The sequence below is a fragment of the Elephantulus edwardii genome, unplaced genomic scaffold (assembly GCF_000299155.1).
Source record: "Elephantulus edwardii isolate Elephantulus edwardi_28Jun2011 unplaced genomic scaffold, EleEdw1.0 scaffold00144, whole genome shotgun sequence".
Classification (NCBI taxonomy): domain Eukaryota; kingdom Metazoa; phylum Chordata; class Mammalia; order Macroscelidea; family Macroscelididae; genus Elephantulus; species Elephantulus edwardii.
In genome coordinates this window covers 1,076,793-1,091,834 of record NW_006399894.1, presented here as the reverse complement: position 1 = coordinate 1,091,834, position 15,042 = coordinate 1,076,793, and the positions used below count along the sequence as shown (strand labels likewise).

Genomic DNA, 15,042 nt, shown 5'->3' with positions numbered 1-15,042 from the left:
AGAGTAGTGAGAGAAGATCTTCACCCTGAAACCTACAGCGTCCCTTTTCAGCAGGAAGTAGCTAAGAGAATACACCATCCCCTTTTCCTTATGAATCAGGGTGAAGTCTCTCTCAAGAGGAGTGATAGGGAATGGCAGAGGACACACTGGCAAAGGAGATTAATCAGAACTGGCTTTGACAAGCACTGTGGCAATTGGACAATTAAAACAGACTTTCAAGGCGGGGAAAAAAAAGAATGAACTGGAGAAGTGGGTAGAGAAAATAGTGCAACAATGAATGAATGAAAACCCCAAATCTCTGTAAATGTTCATTAAAATTAATAAAATTTAATTAGAAAAATAATCAAGTAATGTAAAAAAGGAATATATGATTAGGAAAACAAAGAATATTAAAAACAGCTGGAGCCTCAATGTCAATATTCAGTATAAACAAGGATATTCGAGCAGGATGCAGAAGAGACCTTGGAATGAAGGATATCAATGTTGACATCAGAGGGATCTTGGCTGAAAGCAGAGAACATTAGAAAGATATTGACTTGTGTTTTTTGACTATGTAAAAAATTGTACTGTATAGATCATAACACATCATAAGCAATCTTGTGAAGAATGAGAATTATAGAATATTTACTGCTCCTGCAGAACCTCTACAGAGATGAAGAGACAGTCTTTGAACAGAATAAGGAAATACGACATAGTTTAAAAATCGTGAAAGGTGTGTGCCATAGTTTTAGCCTTTCTTTTTTCCTATTCAGTTTGCTGAGCAAATAATCCTGATCAATAACCAAATAAACTTGATTATATGAAGAACATGTCATCAAGACCAGAAGAAGACTCATTAACAGCTTGCAGTGTGCAACTGACACAATCTTGTTTTCTGGAAGTGAAGATTTGAAACATTTAACTAATAAAGCTTAAAGAATATAGCCTTCAGCATGGATTAAACCTCAACAACAACAACAACAAAACAAACCCAAACAACTCCACAAAACACAACCAACTCCAGATCCTCACAACTGGCTCAGTAAACATAGTGATAAATGGGGAAATTTGAGGTTGTCAAATATTTCACTTAACTTGGATCCACGACATAGCTGCCATGCACACAGCAGCCAAGAAATTAAAATTATGTATTGTTATTAGGCAATCTTCTGCTAAGAACCTTTTACAAGTGCTAAAGAGCTCTTTGACAGTAGACTTTCAGAGATCTCACCCAAGTACTGAAGAGCAATGATGTCAGTCTGGAGACTAAGGTGTGCCTGATGCAGGCCATGGTCTTTGCAATTACTTACTATGCATCAGAGAGCTGGACAACAACTAGGAATGATAGAATGAGAATTGATGCCTTTGAGCTGTGGTGTTGGAGAGAGTATTGAATACACTATAGACTGCTAAGAGAATAAACAGTTGTGTCCTGGAGAGGATTAAACCAGGTTGCCTCTCGGAGGCAAGAATTCGGAAGCTTTGTCTGACATACTTTGGACATGTTTCAAGGAGGGACCAGTCCTTGGAGAGGCTGGAGGGACAGCACAAGAGATGAAGACCCTCGATGAGATGGATTGAGTTAATGACTCGGGTAATGGGGGTAGGTTTGTTGGAGACAGTGAGATTGACACAGGATAGAGCAGGTTTTAGGGCTGTTGCACCTAGGGTCGCTATGAGTCACAGGCTACTTGACAGCACATAACAAGAACAAGAACAACAACAATGAACTCTTTGAGGAAGACATGGCTACTGCTGCAGGTCTGCTTTGCTTGCCCACTCCTGCTCCTGACTCACTGCTGTTTGCTGTTCACTGTTTGCTCTCCCTGGGAACAAATCACCCAGGAAGCCACGCAGCAATGGCTTTTAAAGACACCTGAAAGATGCCCAAGTAAGGTCTCCAAGGAAGGGTAAGACCCAGTTCAGGCCAAGAAAGACAGTTTATTGAGAAAGTGCTGGGCTGCCTCCAAAGCAGAGATCAGCAGCCACTTAAAGTTACAGTGGAGTTTTACATTGTCTTACAAGGAAATTGGGAATTAAGATGCTCGCAGCTGCTTGGTACAAGATAAGGGAGCAAATCGGGGTCGCAGATAGTTAATCCTGGGAAAGGGAGGTGAAGACAGTTTCTGCAGCTCTAACAGAGATAAGCTGAGTTGCGGCTGGTGCTTTGATCGTCACTGTAGCTGTCCTGGGGGGAGGGAGCAAGAGTGCTGGGAAAAGGGGGGAGGGGAGCAGTTCTGCAGTCTTGACAGCCCAGCCTTGGCTTTTTAAGGACAATGGGAAGATGCCCGTGAAAATAGTGTGTGCTGACATGATCAGAAGCACAAAGGAGAAGAACTTCAAGGTGAAGGGACTGGTTAGGATGCCTACCAAGACCCTGAGAATCACTATAAGGAAGATTCCTTGTGGTGCAGATTCTAAGACCTGGGATCATTTCCAGATGAGGATTCACAGTGATTCATTGACTTGCACAGCCCTTCTGAGATTGTCAAGCAGATAACCTCCATTAGCACTGAGCCTTGAATAGAGGTGGAAGGCACCATTGCACATGCCTATATCAACTATTTTAATAAATTGACTATCTATTGGTAAGAAAAAAGTACTAAAGAGAAAAGAGACAACTTTGAGGTCTAAGGTGCACCTGATGTAAACTTTAGTATTTTCAAGTGCTACAAATGCATATGGAAGTTGGACAGTGAATAAGAAAATGGAAGAACTTTGAATTGTGGTGAAGAGTATTGATGATACCACAGACTAGCAAAAGATCAAATTTATCTTGGAGGAACTGAAGCTGGGATTCTCCTTAGAAATGAGGATGATGACACTTTGTCTCAACTACCTTGGATGTGTTCTTAGGTGAGGCCAGTCTCTGGAAAAAGGTGCCATGCACCAAACCTTCCTTTGCAAAGTAGAAGGGCAGCAGAAAAGAAGACAACCCTCACTGGATGGATTGACACAGTGGCTTCAGCAAGGGCTTCAGTGCAGCAGAAATTGTGAAAATGGGGCAGGACTGGGGAATTTGTTCCATTGCTCACAGGGCCACTATGAACCAGAGTCTACTTGACAGCACCTGACAACACAACAGCCGCTCAGGGAGTCCAAGAAACTGTCCCAAGTTTATAACAATGTCAAGTGGAAGGAGTTAGAGATGAACCAGTGTCCTTTACATGCACACCATTCTTTCTATTCCTCTGACCAGGATCATACAAGCCAGCCTGCCCTCTCAGTTCTCACCTGAGTTGGAGGTCAGTAGTTGGTTGTCGAGACCTCTGTCTCTCCCCAAACCAATCCCTGTCCTACCAAGATCACATCCTTACCTCATCCTATCTCTAATATCAGCCTTATCCTCTTTCTTGGAGGATCCTGCTCTGTAAGCCAGGTGGGATCTAGCAGCAGGGCCTTGAGTAGCCTGGGAACAAACCTTCTACAGGAAGGGGATACAATGGGTTTAACCCAGCTAGACCTGGAGTTGCAGATTTTTTCTTGGATTCAGGCACTGTTTGATGCTGATCTCGGGAGAAATGGAGGGGAGGAGTGGGGAAGATACTCTAAGAGAGGCAAAGCCCATTTCCTTCTATCTACCTCTTCTGGGAGATTCATAGGCAAGGAGTTGTCAAGAATTGAATTTTACTTGGATCCACTATCAAGCCCCATGGAAGCAGCCAGTGGGAGAGCAAGTTGGGTACCCATAGACTGGGCAGGAGGACACAGCAGCTCACTGGAAAGTGGTCTTCATCTCTCTTTGGGTCTGTTCCCTGCACTTTGAGATCAAGAGATTCAGAAGGCTGTGTTCCAGGTGGGGGACAGATGTAGGAGGCAGAAAAGCCATGGGAGGCATCCAAGGTCAGTGCTGGTTTCCACAGCACTGAAAGGTAGAGACCACATTTGTTCAAGGAGATCTTTGCTTTTTATTTTCATACCCTTCTCAGAGATACACAACCTTGGAAAAAACTTGGACCATTGCTCTGAAACATACCAGGGAAAATGTGTGCACAAGTGCTCAGTGTACATGTAGCCTGAGTGGGCACCTAAGAACTGTGTGCTGGGTGATGCTGTGGAGAAGAGGTCAGTGGTGAGCCACAGTCTCCAGCGTGTGGAGCTCAAGCTCAGTTCAGACTGCAACAGAGAAAGCAGCTGGCCCTGCTGTGCCAGCAGAGCCTGCAGCTGGGCACAGGGCCTGACAAGGAGCCCTGTCCCATCCACCAGGCATGTCCCATGGAGCCACCACTGTAGCCATAAGCTGGGCAATTGCACCTTGTAGCACTGGAGGAGACATGGAAACTGGGCAGGCAGGAAACACTTTTCTTGCTAAGCTGGTCACCTTAACTGCTGAGATGAGGAGCATGGATGAATCTGCATTACAGGAGTTGGAATTTGGTGTTACTGAGAGGGGAAATGGCAAGAAGCCATGAGTCCAGGCAGTGTGGCTACAGGGTTATTTATGTTCTGTGGAATATTTCTGTTGGTTGACAGGAAACTCCTGGTCTCTGTGTGTGAGGGGCTTGATGTGTTCCAGAGGAAAAGGAGAACCAGCAGGCCATTCTATGCTCTGGGGTCCAAGGTGGAGGGCAGCCCCTTGGTCTGAAAACAAACAGCACATATTTATTAGCCCAGCGACTATCCTAGCAGAAACAGTCTCCCGAGAAACCTGTATGAGGGCACTGAGTGGTTAAGGTGGGTGATATGGAAGGGCCAGATCATATCCTGGGTCAAGAATGGATTCTCCTGAAGACCTCAGGCAATCTGAGGATAGTGTCCTCACCACAGTTCTTCCTCGAGTGCAATGCAGCCAGGAATACCTCAAAGTCCTATTGGAGGAGCAATCTCCTGTGCCAGAAGGATTGGATTTGATGGTACACAACCAAAAAAGAAAAAAAAGTCCTCGTGGATCTGTCCCTGGAAGTTCCCTAAATTCCCATTGCTTTTCTCAAGTGTCCCATCTCAGTGCCTGCCCTCCAGACCTCCAGAACCTAAATACACACTCATTGTTACTCTCCACATCCTTCACTCTCTCTTAGCCTAGCCTCTCCTCCCTGCCCTGCAGCACCAGCTTCGTTCAGTCTCCTCCCAGCAGGTTGGCAGGCCAATTCCATTCAACCCTTTCAACCTCCCATTCCATCAGCCCTGTGGAAGGTCTTAGCCAAGCAAGGCTGGCCACACCCCTCCCCTACTTAAATCATCCCTGGGACTTGGGAGACCTCTCACGTCAACACCTGAGATTCTATGTGATCAGGTTCCACACCTCCTACTAACTGTGGTTTCTTCCCCCTTCCCCTGAGCCCCACACTGCTGGCCTCTGTGTCCCACCACCACCTCCTATGGTCCCTTTGGTTGCTCCAGGGTCACAGGTTGACATTCTGCCTCAAGACATATTGAGTTCTTTTCTGCCTTCCTGGGTTTGCACAAGATTGTTTCCTTTGTTTGCAACATTCGCTTCTGTTTTGCTCCCACTGGCAAACCACAATCTCACCTTCCCTGTCCCCGGAAAGCCCACCCTGGGGAGGTGCTCCTGCTTCTAGTATCCTGTATGCTCATACCTGGTTGGCCGTGCACATTTGGTGACAACTGTCCTTCCCCCCCTCCAGCCCAGGAATTCTTTCAGGATGGACACTGCGTCTTTCACCATCATCCCATCCAGCCTGGGGATTGCTGCCAGGCCTCTGCGGCCGTCCACAGTGCTCAGGGCTCAGGGCCGGAGAGTGAGTTCTCCCTGGAACTAGCTGAAACAGAAATGGTGGGGGTGGGGTGGGGGCCGCACAGACTCCACAGCTAGGCATGGAATGGGCCTCACTCTCTCTGGGAAACAACCCTTGTGGTGCCCTCTCTGGGATACTCAAGGGAGTGAAAGGGGGTATGAAAATGCCTACAGTCCTGAGGTGGGGAAGCCCAAGAGCCCAGGACCGGATTGGATGAGCCAGTGTTGTGTGGGTGTGAGTGGAGGAGGAAGACGGAGTTGTCAGCTGAGGGGGAGGGGCAGCCCTGGGGACTTTTGCATGTGGTATTCCAGTGTTCCAGAATATCGCCTTCCCTAATCACCATTGACATTCCTTCCCATGGGCACTTGGCCTGACAGCTGGCCTTCTTTTAATAGGCACAAGTATGCTGGGTGATATCCTGATCTTGGGGACAGTTACACGTTTACGGTTCCTGTTTCCCTCCTCACCCCAACTGGGACCCCTAGCAGGTATGTTCAGCCCTGGCCTGGGAGCCACCTAGAGAGGTACTTATCATTCATATTTGTTCACATACTCAGCTTAGAAAAGGCCAACTATGGCATGTGTAGTCACATACCCTGAGGGGTCACAGTTACCAGTGGTCACACAGATGCACAGCCCCAGCAGTATATACACACATTTACACAAGCCATATGTTTGTCATAGTACAATACAGTCAGGAATGACACCTCCTACAAGCGGTCACAGTCACATGACATTACAGACACACTCAGGCTTTGCTCAGAGCATCTTGGAGTCACACAAGTCCTCTGGCAACCATGGGGAAGTTGGAAGGTATGCTGTTGGGAAGTGTGATTCCCAGAGACCACTGGGCCTGTCCTTGCAAACAAGCCCACCTTTCCTGGCCACTCTCCAGGCTGCTTGCCCATCTCCCCCGCTTCTTTACATACTGATAGGGGTCTAGCCCAATCACCTTCCTCAGGATCTCTATTTCCCATTCCTGGCGTCTGGGAGGGGTGTTGGCTTCCATGTTCTCGAGGTCCTCACCACAGGGAAACTGTCCACGCACTTTCTGGGCAGTCCCCCAAGCAGTTGCTGCCTCTGTGTCCATCCAACCCTAGGGGAGGTCAGAAAGTCACTGAGAGGTGCAGAAATCTTGCCCTGCCCTTCCTCCTTTCAAAGCCCTCTTCCACGTTTTCTATGACTATTCACCTGGATGGGGCTCATGATACAGGGCTCAGGGTTGCTGGTAGCCAAATCTTTGCAAGCTGTGTGTGTGAGAGAGGCGGGGGACGGGAGGGGACTGGAGAGAGAGAATACGTCTGTAAGAGGATAAGAGGATGTCTGTGAGAGAGAAAGTGAAAAAAAGTATATATGTGAGAGAAAGTGCATGTTGGCAGAGTAGGTTTATGACAGAGAAAACATGTATGTGTGAGAGAGAGCTGAATGTATGTATTTGATAGTGAAAGTATGCATGCATGTGTATGAAAGTAAAAGAAAGTGAGTAAAAGAAAGTATTTGAGAGAAAAAGAAAGCATTTATGAGGGAGAAAGTATGTGAGAGAATGGATATGGGAGAGTGATAGAGTTTGAGGATGAGAAAGCATGTGTGTGAGAGAGAAAGGGAACAGGGACATGACAAAGATGTGTAGGAGGGCTGAATTGTGTGTGGCAGTGTGTGTATGTGTGTGTGTATACTGAGAGGGGTCTGTGTGGAAAAGGACCTGGCCTAGAATTAAGAGATTTGTATTCAGTCCTGGATTATTTCTGGGGACCTCAGGTGACTCCATTGCCCTCTCTGGTTCCAGTGGGCTGCCTGGGGGTGAGGCTGATGCTTGAAAAGGTTGTTCTTTCAGGGGTCCAGGGTTCTGCATGTAGCAAACAGTCTTAGCGGCATCCCTGCCTAAGGCCAGGCATCTCCTGGAGCACCAAGGATGACTTTGCTGAGGAAAGTGATTGCAGGTCAGTTAGTATGAGGTCCTGAGATCCTTACCACTTCACTCTCAGAGCCCAAGGATGGCTGGCGCCTCCATCCGGATATCCAGCTGAGGTCAGAGGCCTGGCTGCTCAGAGTGGAGTGGTGAGTGGAGCGGTAACTGGTGTATGGGCGCGTGTGCTTGCCCGACATGCAGAGTAGTACCCCCAGGCAGGGCAGGTGCTGAGCGATAGCCATTCTGTGGGAAAGTGACAGCTGGTTGGGAGGGGACCTTGAAAGTGATGAAGGACAGACATATTTGAATCAAGCCTACTGGGATAGATAGAGAGCTCATGAGAAACTCAGACATGAAATTTAAAAGGACAGACAGATGTTGGGATAATAAGAAAGATGCTGGGGTCATTGATGGTGATAAGGACAGATAGATGCCAGGGTGAGGGAGACTGGCAGACAAGAGTTGGACACAGGCACCAGGGCACTGGCTTTGGAGGGAGAGCTTTAGGACAACAGGCTCAGTCAAGCGGAGGGAACAGTACAGCCCTCATGAGACGAGGCCATCTGTGAATGGGGCCAGGGGCATATCTGAGCAGTGTCTGAGCTCCACTGGCTCTGGCCCAGGCTGGCTTTAGTGCGGGTGTTGAGCTACTGACACCTGCAGGCTGAGGGAAGCACTGGAGGCCCCGCTGCTGAGGACAGCACACCAAGGTCACCTCCTCCAGCCTCCTGCCAGGGCTTTTTGAGCAGATCATTGCTCTCTGCCAGATGGTGACAGCACTGCTGACCAGCCAGTCCCAGGACCCTGATGTGGATTGGACTCCATCATTGTCACTGGAATGTCTCTGCTGAATGGACATTGTTGTGCTTGTGTATCATCAAGTCAGAATCAGCCCATAGATGGCCCTCCAGTGGGTTTTCAGAGGCAGCAAGGAGGAGATTGCCCATCTTTTGCCTTTAGAACAGTTCGTGGATTCGGATCACATACCTTTGGCTTGGCAGCACATTTCCTTATCACTAAGCTATCAGAGCTCCCTGAATATACATTGTTGTGTTGTGTGTTGTTTACCATTCAATAGGAACCTACCCATAGCTGACCTGCCATTGGGTTTTCAGAGGCAGTAAATCTCACGGGAGGAGATTGCCCATCTTTTTTCCTGCACAACACCTAGTGGCCTCAAACTGCATGCCTTCAGGATTGCAACACAGCTTCTTGCCACTAGGCCACAGATACAGAAAAGATGGCCTGTCTCTGGTGTCTGTTTGCACGCCTGAAATCTCCAGATTCACAAGGCTGGGCCTGGGGGCAGTGGGTTGGGGACCTGCAGGAGAGTTGTACCTGTACTTGGGATGGGTGATGGCATAAATAATAGGATTGTGGATGGCAGAGGCCTTGGCAATGACTGCAGGAACGGAATTCATGTAGGGTGTCAGAACATGTGCGTATCTGAAACAAGAAGGTTAAATACCGTTTAGCTGGCTGGCCTTCCGGAGAGCCGGCCTATCCACCCTCTTCAGGAATAATTTCCTTCTGGGCCGGTCCCTGCCAGACAGACTGCCCAGGCCAGGCCAGGTCAGCTCAGTCTCCCCTACGCCCATGGGGAGATTGGTCAGTCTAGAGAGATCCGAGTTTAAACAAAGGAAAAGTTGTCTGGGAACCTGCAAGTGATTGAGGTGGGGCCGCTGGAAGGAAGAAGGATTAAGCTAGGATGTGTTTTGAAGCCTCACTGTTCTCTGCAGCCTGAAGTGCTGGGAACAGCCTGAGTGGGATGCCTGCATCTCCACCACTGCAGCTGATCCTCAGGACCTCTGTCCAGCGACCCCATGCCTGCCCCAGCCATCCCATCTTGATGCTCCCGTTCACTGGACTCTCTTATGGAGACTTCACAGGGTCTCACTGGCTCAGATTTTGTCAAGTTCAGCCTGCATCTAGGCTTCACAGGCTTGCAGTTCCCACTCCACACAGAAGACCAGTGTGAGCTCTCAGGGATCCATTCCTGGGGTGAGCAGTATCCCTGGCTGTGCACCCACATCCTGGACATTGAGAAAATCAGAAAGACAGGGAAATATGCACGTTCCCAAGGAGTCTCACGGGACATGGCAGCCCTCAGCCACAGTCTGGGTCTGGTCATGGCCCAGAGCACTCAAGCATGTGTCCTAATGTGTGCTTCTGTCTAGAGTGGGGCATTGCCACCAGGCAGGGAATAAAACTGTGAGGCTGGACTTAGGGTGCAAGGACAATGACTTCGGGCTTACCCTCCCTTCTGGTCCAGAGTCAGCCCCATAGCCCCCACTCACCCTGCGAAGGCCACCAGAACCACAGTGGAGTAGGGGGCCCAGGAGATCACGAACAGCAAGATGACCAGCAGGGCGATCTTGGCCATCTTCCACTCACTCTGCAGCCTCTGCCTCTGCCGTGGGCACTCGCTGGCACCTTCATAGACCCCGAAGGTCTGGAGAGCCCTGGGGTGGGGAGACACTGGGTCTCTCTCCACTCAGGTTACCATACATCCATGGCTGTTGTTGAGATGACTCCCTGTGGGGAATCATCCCTTCCGGTGCAGGCTGCCCTAACTCCCAGAGAGTTCTCCATTCCACTGAGCCAAACCAGCTTCCTGCAGTTTCACCGTGGTATCTTCTCTGACTCCTGAAGTGTCCAGGTCCCTAAAAAGACCTCCCCCCACTCCATCTTGCCTTTGCCTGCTGAGCACTGGGTGGGCCTGGAGGCGGCCCTGTGGGAAGTGCGTGGTCCCTACCAGCCCTTCTAGGTTTTCTCTAGGTCCAATTCTTACCGGCCCGTCTCCCGGATGGCTCTAAAGATGAAGATGTAGCAGTAGATGATGACAAGCAGGGGGAGGAAGAAGACAAAGCAGAAGAGGAGCATGGTGTAGGCACGGACCGAGGGCGTGAAGCTTATGTAGTCCCAGGAGCAAGAAGTCAGTAACCCGTCTGGCACGTAGGCACCTGGGAGCCAAGGCAAGCAATGAGTGGAGCAGGAACAGCCCTGGAGTTCCAGCCAGCCAGCTCCCCAGGAGCTTAGTGTGTGGCCCCAGGCCTGCCCTGATCAGTGCAGTGAAGGTGCCAGGGCAGTTGAGGCATGGCAAGGGGAGATTTTCTGTTTGGTTTGTCAGGGGCACTAGCAGATACTGTTGCCTGATAATTTGGAGCACAGACCTCACCACCGCCACATCATCTTACTCCCCAGGATGAGTCAGCCAGCTTCTAGGTCCCATCTCAAAGCTCTGGTTCTTCACACTGAGGCTCACATGTCAACATCTAGCCTAGGCTGACTCATGATGAGCCCATCATGTGGTCTTCCTCGCAGATTCCCTCATTGCACAGCCTCAGTTTCCCTTGCTGGGAGTCATGCCCCTTGTTGTCTATGTGGCTAGAGGTTCAAAAAGTGGTTCCTTGCCTCCTCCTGTCAGCTGACTGGCCCAAGTTCATCTACATGCCCTTGAACTTGCCCCTCCAAGACTTCCTGCCACTCCCCCAACCCCACAACTTACTCCAGCCAAAGAAAGGTGGCAAACTCCAGGCCAGGGAATAGAGCCAGATGCTCAGCAGGACAAGTGCAGCCCGCCTCTTGGACACAACGCCAATGGTAGCCAGTGGGCGTGTGATCACCAGGTAGCGATCCAGGGCGATGGCAGTGAGGGTAATCATGGAGGTTATGCCAAAGAGAGCCCCACAGAAAGCATAGAACTCGCAGCCTGTGTACAGAGTCCCTGACATCAGTCCTCAGGAGGGTGCCCATCAGGCACAGAGGAGGGGGGGTCTGGGGATGGAGCATGCTGAGCATCTGCCCTCCCTGCCCAGAAAGCAAGTCTGGGCTTCCTCCACACTGCCCACCTGCTGCCTCTAGCAGAGGCTGAGAGAGACATTGGGATCTCCAGTCCTCACAGGCAATGTGATTGAGAGGAGCAAAACACACCCTGCCCAGGAAGAACGCAGTGGGTATATCCTGGTCAACCCTCTTCCTCCTGCCAGCAAAAGGGAGTCCCGGGTGACTACCTGCCTCTCCGAAGAGCCACTGCTTATAAAGACTGTTGGTGAAGAAGATGGGGGCCTGAGTGATGGACATGAGGAAGTCGCTGACAGCAAGGTTGATAATGAACATATTGGCAGGTGTCCGTAGGCCTCTGCTCCTGGGAGGGGTCAGACATTGTTGGGAGGTATTTCTGCTGGGAGTTCACACACAGGCACACAAGAACACATGGATATGTATACGTGCACACAGACACACAAGCACACGCGTACACTCCCCTATACTCAAATGTATGTGGGCACAGGTGCATTCACAGAGGCACAGCTCACACATACACATGCACCTGCATATACATTGACACGCATGATCATGTGGGCATGTATGTACATGGACATGGGCTGTCCAGCAAATGCCAGCTGAGCAGCCAACATGCCTTGTCTTCTGGGAGTAACTCCCTCAGAGTGAGGTAGGGTAGAGAGCAGTGTGCTGCAGAGCTGCTATGAGGCCCCATGAAGACTGGCTCGTGAGTTGTGTCCATTTCTTCTTTTCACTCCATGATTTTCTCTGCTTGATGTGGACTCACTCCTCACACAAAACTCCCTTTGTCCTGAGTCTCTCTGGACAAATGCCTTTGTGGGGGGGCTTCTCTGTTAGGGTGTGCCTGCTGTGCCTCTGTTCCCCTGGTTTGCCAAGCCCTTTCTCAGCACAGCTATCCCCTACTCTGCACTGTTAAGGATAACAGAGAGGGGAGAACAGTGCTGGTGCACATGGGCCTTGTGTACAGTGTGGCCTTACACAAACCTCGCCTCTCATCATCCATCTTCGTATATACCCTGAGAAAGGCTCTGTTTTCCCATTTTCCAGATCAGAACATCAGTGCTCCACCTGGGAAGTGACTTGCTCCAGACCACAAACTAAGCAGAACAGCTAAGATTCAGACCCTCACTTGTGGAGCACTGTGAAACAAGGACTTCCCTAATCATCCCATGAACTCCATAAAAGATAACCAAACTCTGTGTTGTAGCTGAGAAAGTTTGGCTCAAAGAGGACAGGACTGCCTCAGATCCCTGCATGAGTAGCGTGGCAGTGGGGCCTGGGCTCCCTTTCCCACCTGTTACCTCAGTCGTTCAGGGGAGCACAGTGAGCAGCCTGAGGAAGCTTTTGAGGACTCAGGACCCTGGTGCTCAGGGCTTCTGTTCAAGTCAAAGGGAGGATGCCACAGACCAGCTGATGGCAGAGATGAGCTCAGGGCAGAGACTTGAGTATCTTGGATTTGGGGTTCAACAGTCTGAGGTGTTCAGGCTTGCCTTTCCTGGGCCTGCAGTCATTGAGGGGTGGCCTGGCTCCCCTGTTCAACCTCAACAGTACTGTGGTAAGAGATGACACCCGAATTCCTGCCGTCATGATCTGCCCTGCATCTGTGCCCCAACCCCAGCCCACCAGCAGGCACCTGCAGAAGGTATAGATGACCATCAGATTGCCTATCATCCCTGTGAGCCCCACTAGCAGGATCATGGAGCCCAGGATGTAGTGGGCATGGTCTGGAACATCAACTGTGGGGTGGGGGACCCCGGCAGCAGTCCGAGCCCCAGCTACCTGTGGAGAGACAAAAGCAAGGATGTCTTTTCCTTTATCACCTTTAAAACTCCTGAGAAGGAAGGATGAGGGCTCGCAGAGTGGTGGGATTGTTTCCCCCTTAAAGCGAGCAAGTGGCTGAGCCAGCTAGAAATTGCAGCCGCCACCTCATGACACAGATTGGTATGACTTCTAGGGGTGGCTCAGTTCACTAACTAAAGCCCAGATGGGCAGACACATGTGTGCCTGGCACACAGGGCCTGGATGTGATGACCCTACCTTTCCCTAGGACAAAAGCAGAGTCTATTTCTGTGCATTTCTTTCCCCATGATATGGACCCCATCCCACGTGCCCAAGACTGAAGCCATGATCTTCAAGGTATCTTGGACTTGGAGGTAACGGGAAGAGTGGGCTTGCTTTTCTGCTTAAAATTCTAACCAGCACCCAAACCTCAAAAGTGACATTGCCTTTATTCTACCTTGTAGTATTTCCTTGACATATGGCTTGAGGGAGGAGAAAAGAATCCCCTTTATAAAGAAAGCTTGCCTCTCTCAGGGTTACTGCAAGGAAGTGAAGCCCCCATGGGGATAGAACAGAGGGATGGGAGAGCTTCCACTTGCTAGGGAAGGAGCAATCTGGTTTCTGCTTCCCCTGGTCCCTGCAGCTACCAGAGCCGGCGCATCTTATTTTGGCCTGAGGTAACTCCCAGGGAGGGTGTACCTCCCAGAGTCTGAGGGTGCCCTCAGTGTTCTTCATCATGTCACATTGAGGGTGGTGGGATGCTGGCTATAAGGCACTGCCTAGGATGATGGAGTGGGGAGCACTGCAAGCCCCTCTGAGATGAAAAGGTTAGAATAAATATTATTAAGGACCTTACTGTTCTGCTTCCTTTCCAGAAGGATCCACGAGACATCTCATTACCTGCTCAAAGACCTGGCACAAGTACACTTTCAGCCCCGCATCCTTTAGGGCTGACCTCCACAGGGAGGATATTGCCTGCAATTCTTTTATCACTCCCTTTGTATAGGAGACTCAGGGTCCCACAGAAGACCTCAGACCTTCCCCACCCAGGTCAGAGGCCCTGTTTGCCATAAGACTGAACTGGGAAACAGGAGGGCTCTGTCCGTGCACACATTCACCCTGAGCTTACCGTGGGGCTGCTGGGAGGAAGTTCTCCCAGGCTGGAGGTGTTGGTCCAGGAGCTGTTCCATCTGCTGGCTGAGGATGTGGTAGCCAGGCAGCTGGGTTCCTGGGCAAGGCCTGATGGAACTCTTGCCCCCCAAGGAAGGTTCATTCTGTGGCTGGGGTGATCTTTTCTCAAGCTCACAGAGAAGTCAGCAGCAGGGGAAGTGCAGGGTTTTAGTTTTATCCAGCTTTCCCATTGTTCCCCACTCTCAGCAGTTCTGCCCAGCCTGCCAATCTCCTGCTCCTGCCTGGAGCTGCTCTTGGGGCTGATGGATGCACTCAATGTCCAGTGAAGTGCGAAGAAGGGAGTGTCACAGTTGTGATGATTCACAGCCACAGGGTCGATCTCACCTTTAAGTAGCAGAACTGGGGGTTGCACAGGCTCAGTCCCTTGGAGCCTGTAGCTCTCCCAGATGCTAGTCCCTGGGTATCTGCCCACAAGAAAGTCCAAGGAGATAGTGTGTGTGTGTGTGTGTGTGTGTGTGTGTGTGTGTGTGTGTGTGTGTGTATGCATGTTCATGTGTCATGCTGATGAGCATGAACATTTGGAGACTCAAGGGAGACAGCTGGCTTGGGTCCCTGGACGTTGGTCCTCTCTGCTCATCAGACTCCTTCCATGACCTGGTCAAGAATCTCCTCTGCCCTTGGCAAGGATGCTCAGGGCTGTCTGGTGGATTAGGGTCAGGTAGGGACCCTGTTAGATGCTGCATC

At 50.3% G+C, this 15,042-nt stretch overlaps 1 protein-coding gene across 1 annotated transcript; it reads right to left on the bottom strand.

The window, feature by feature from the left end:
* Nucleotides 1-2,113: 2,113 nt before the first annotated feature.
* On the bottom strand, nt 2,114-14,440 carry OPN4 (opsin 4). Its single transcript, XM_006894487.1, has 10 exons — nt 14,297-14,440; nt 13,022-13,167; nt 11,598-11,731; nt 11,093-11,296; nt 10,376-10,547; nt 9,882-10,046; nt 8,923-9,030; nt 7,647-7,827; nt 6,628-6,771; nt 2,114-2,167 (listed from the first exon to the last, which is right to left on the bottom strand). The coding sequence occupies exons 1-10, from the start codon at nt 14,438-14,440 to the stop codon at nt 2,114-2,116; spliced, it is 1,452 nt and encodes a 483-aa protein (XP_006894549.1).
* Nucleotides 14,441-15,042: the final 602 nt, after the last annotated feature.

Bases quoted from the DNA above. Each gene is read 5' to 3' on its own strand.
- OPN4 (XM_006894487.1), bottom strand. From the start codon at position 14,440: ATGAACCTTCCTTGGGGGGCAAGAGTTCCATCAGGCCTTGCCCAGGAA. The intron at 11,297-11,597 runs GTAGTCACCCGG...CTCTGTACACAG, and splicing joins GTGGCTCTTCGGAGAGGCAG to GCTGCGAGTTCTATGCTTTC. The intron at 2,168-6,627 runs GTGATTGGGCTA...CCCTCCCCCCAG, and splicing joins AAATAGAGATCCTGAGGAAG to GACAGCTACAGTGACGATCA.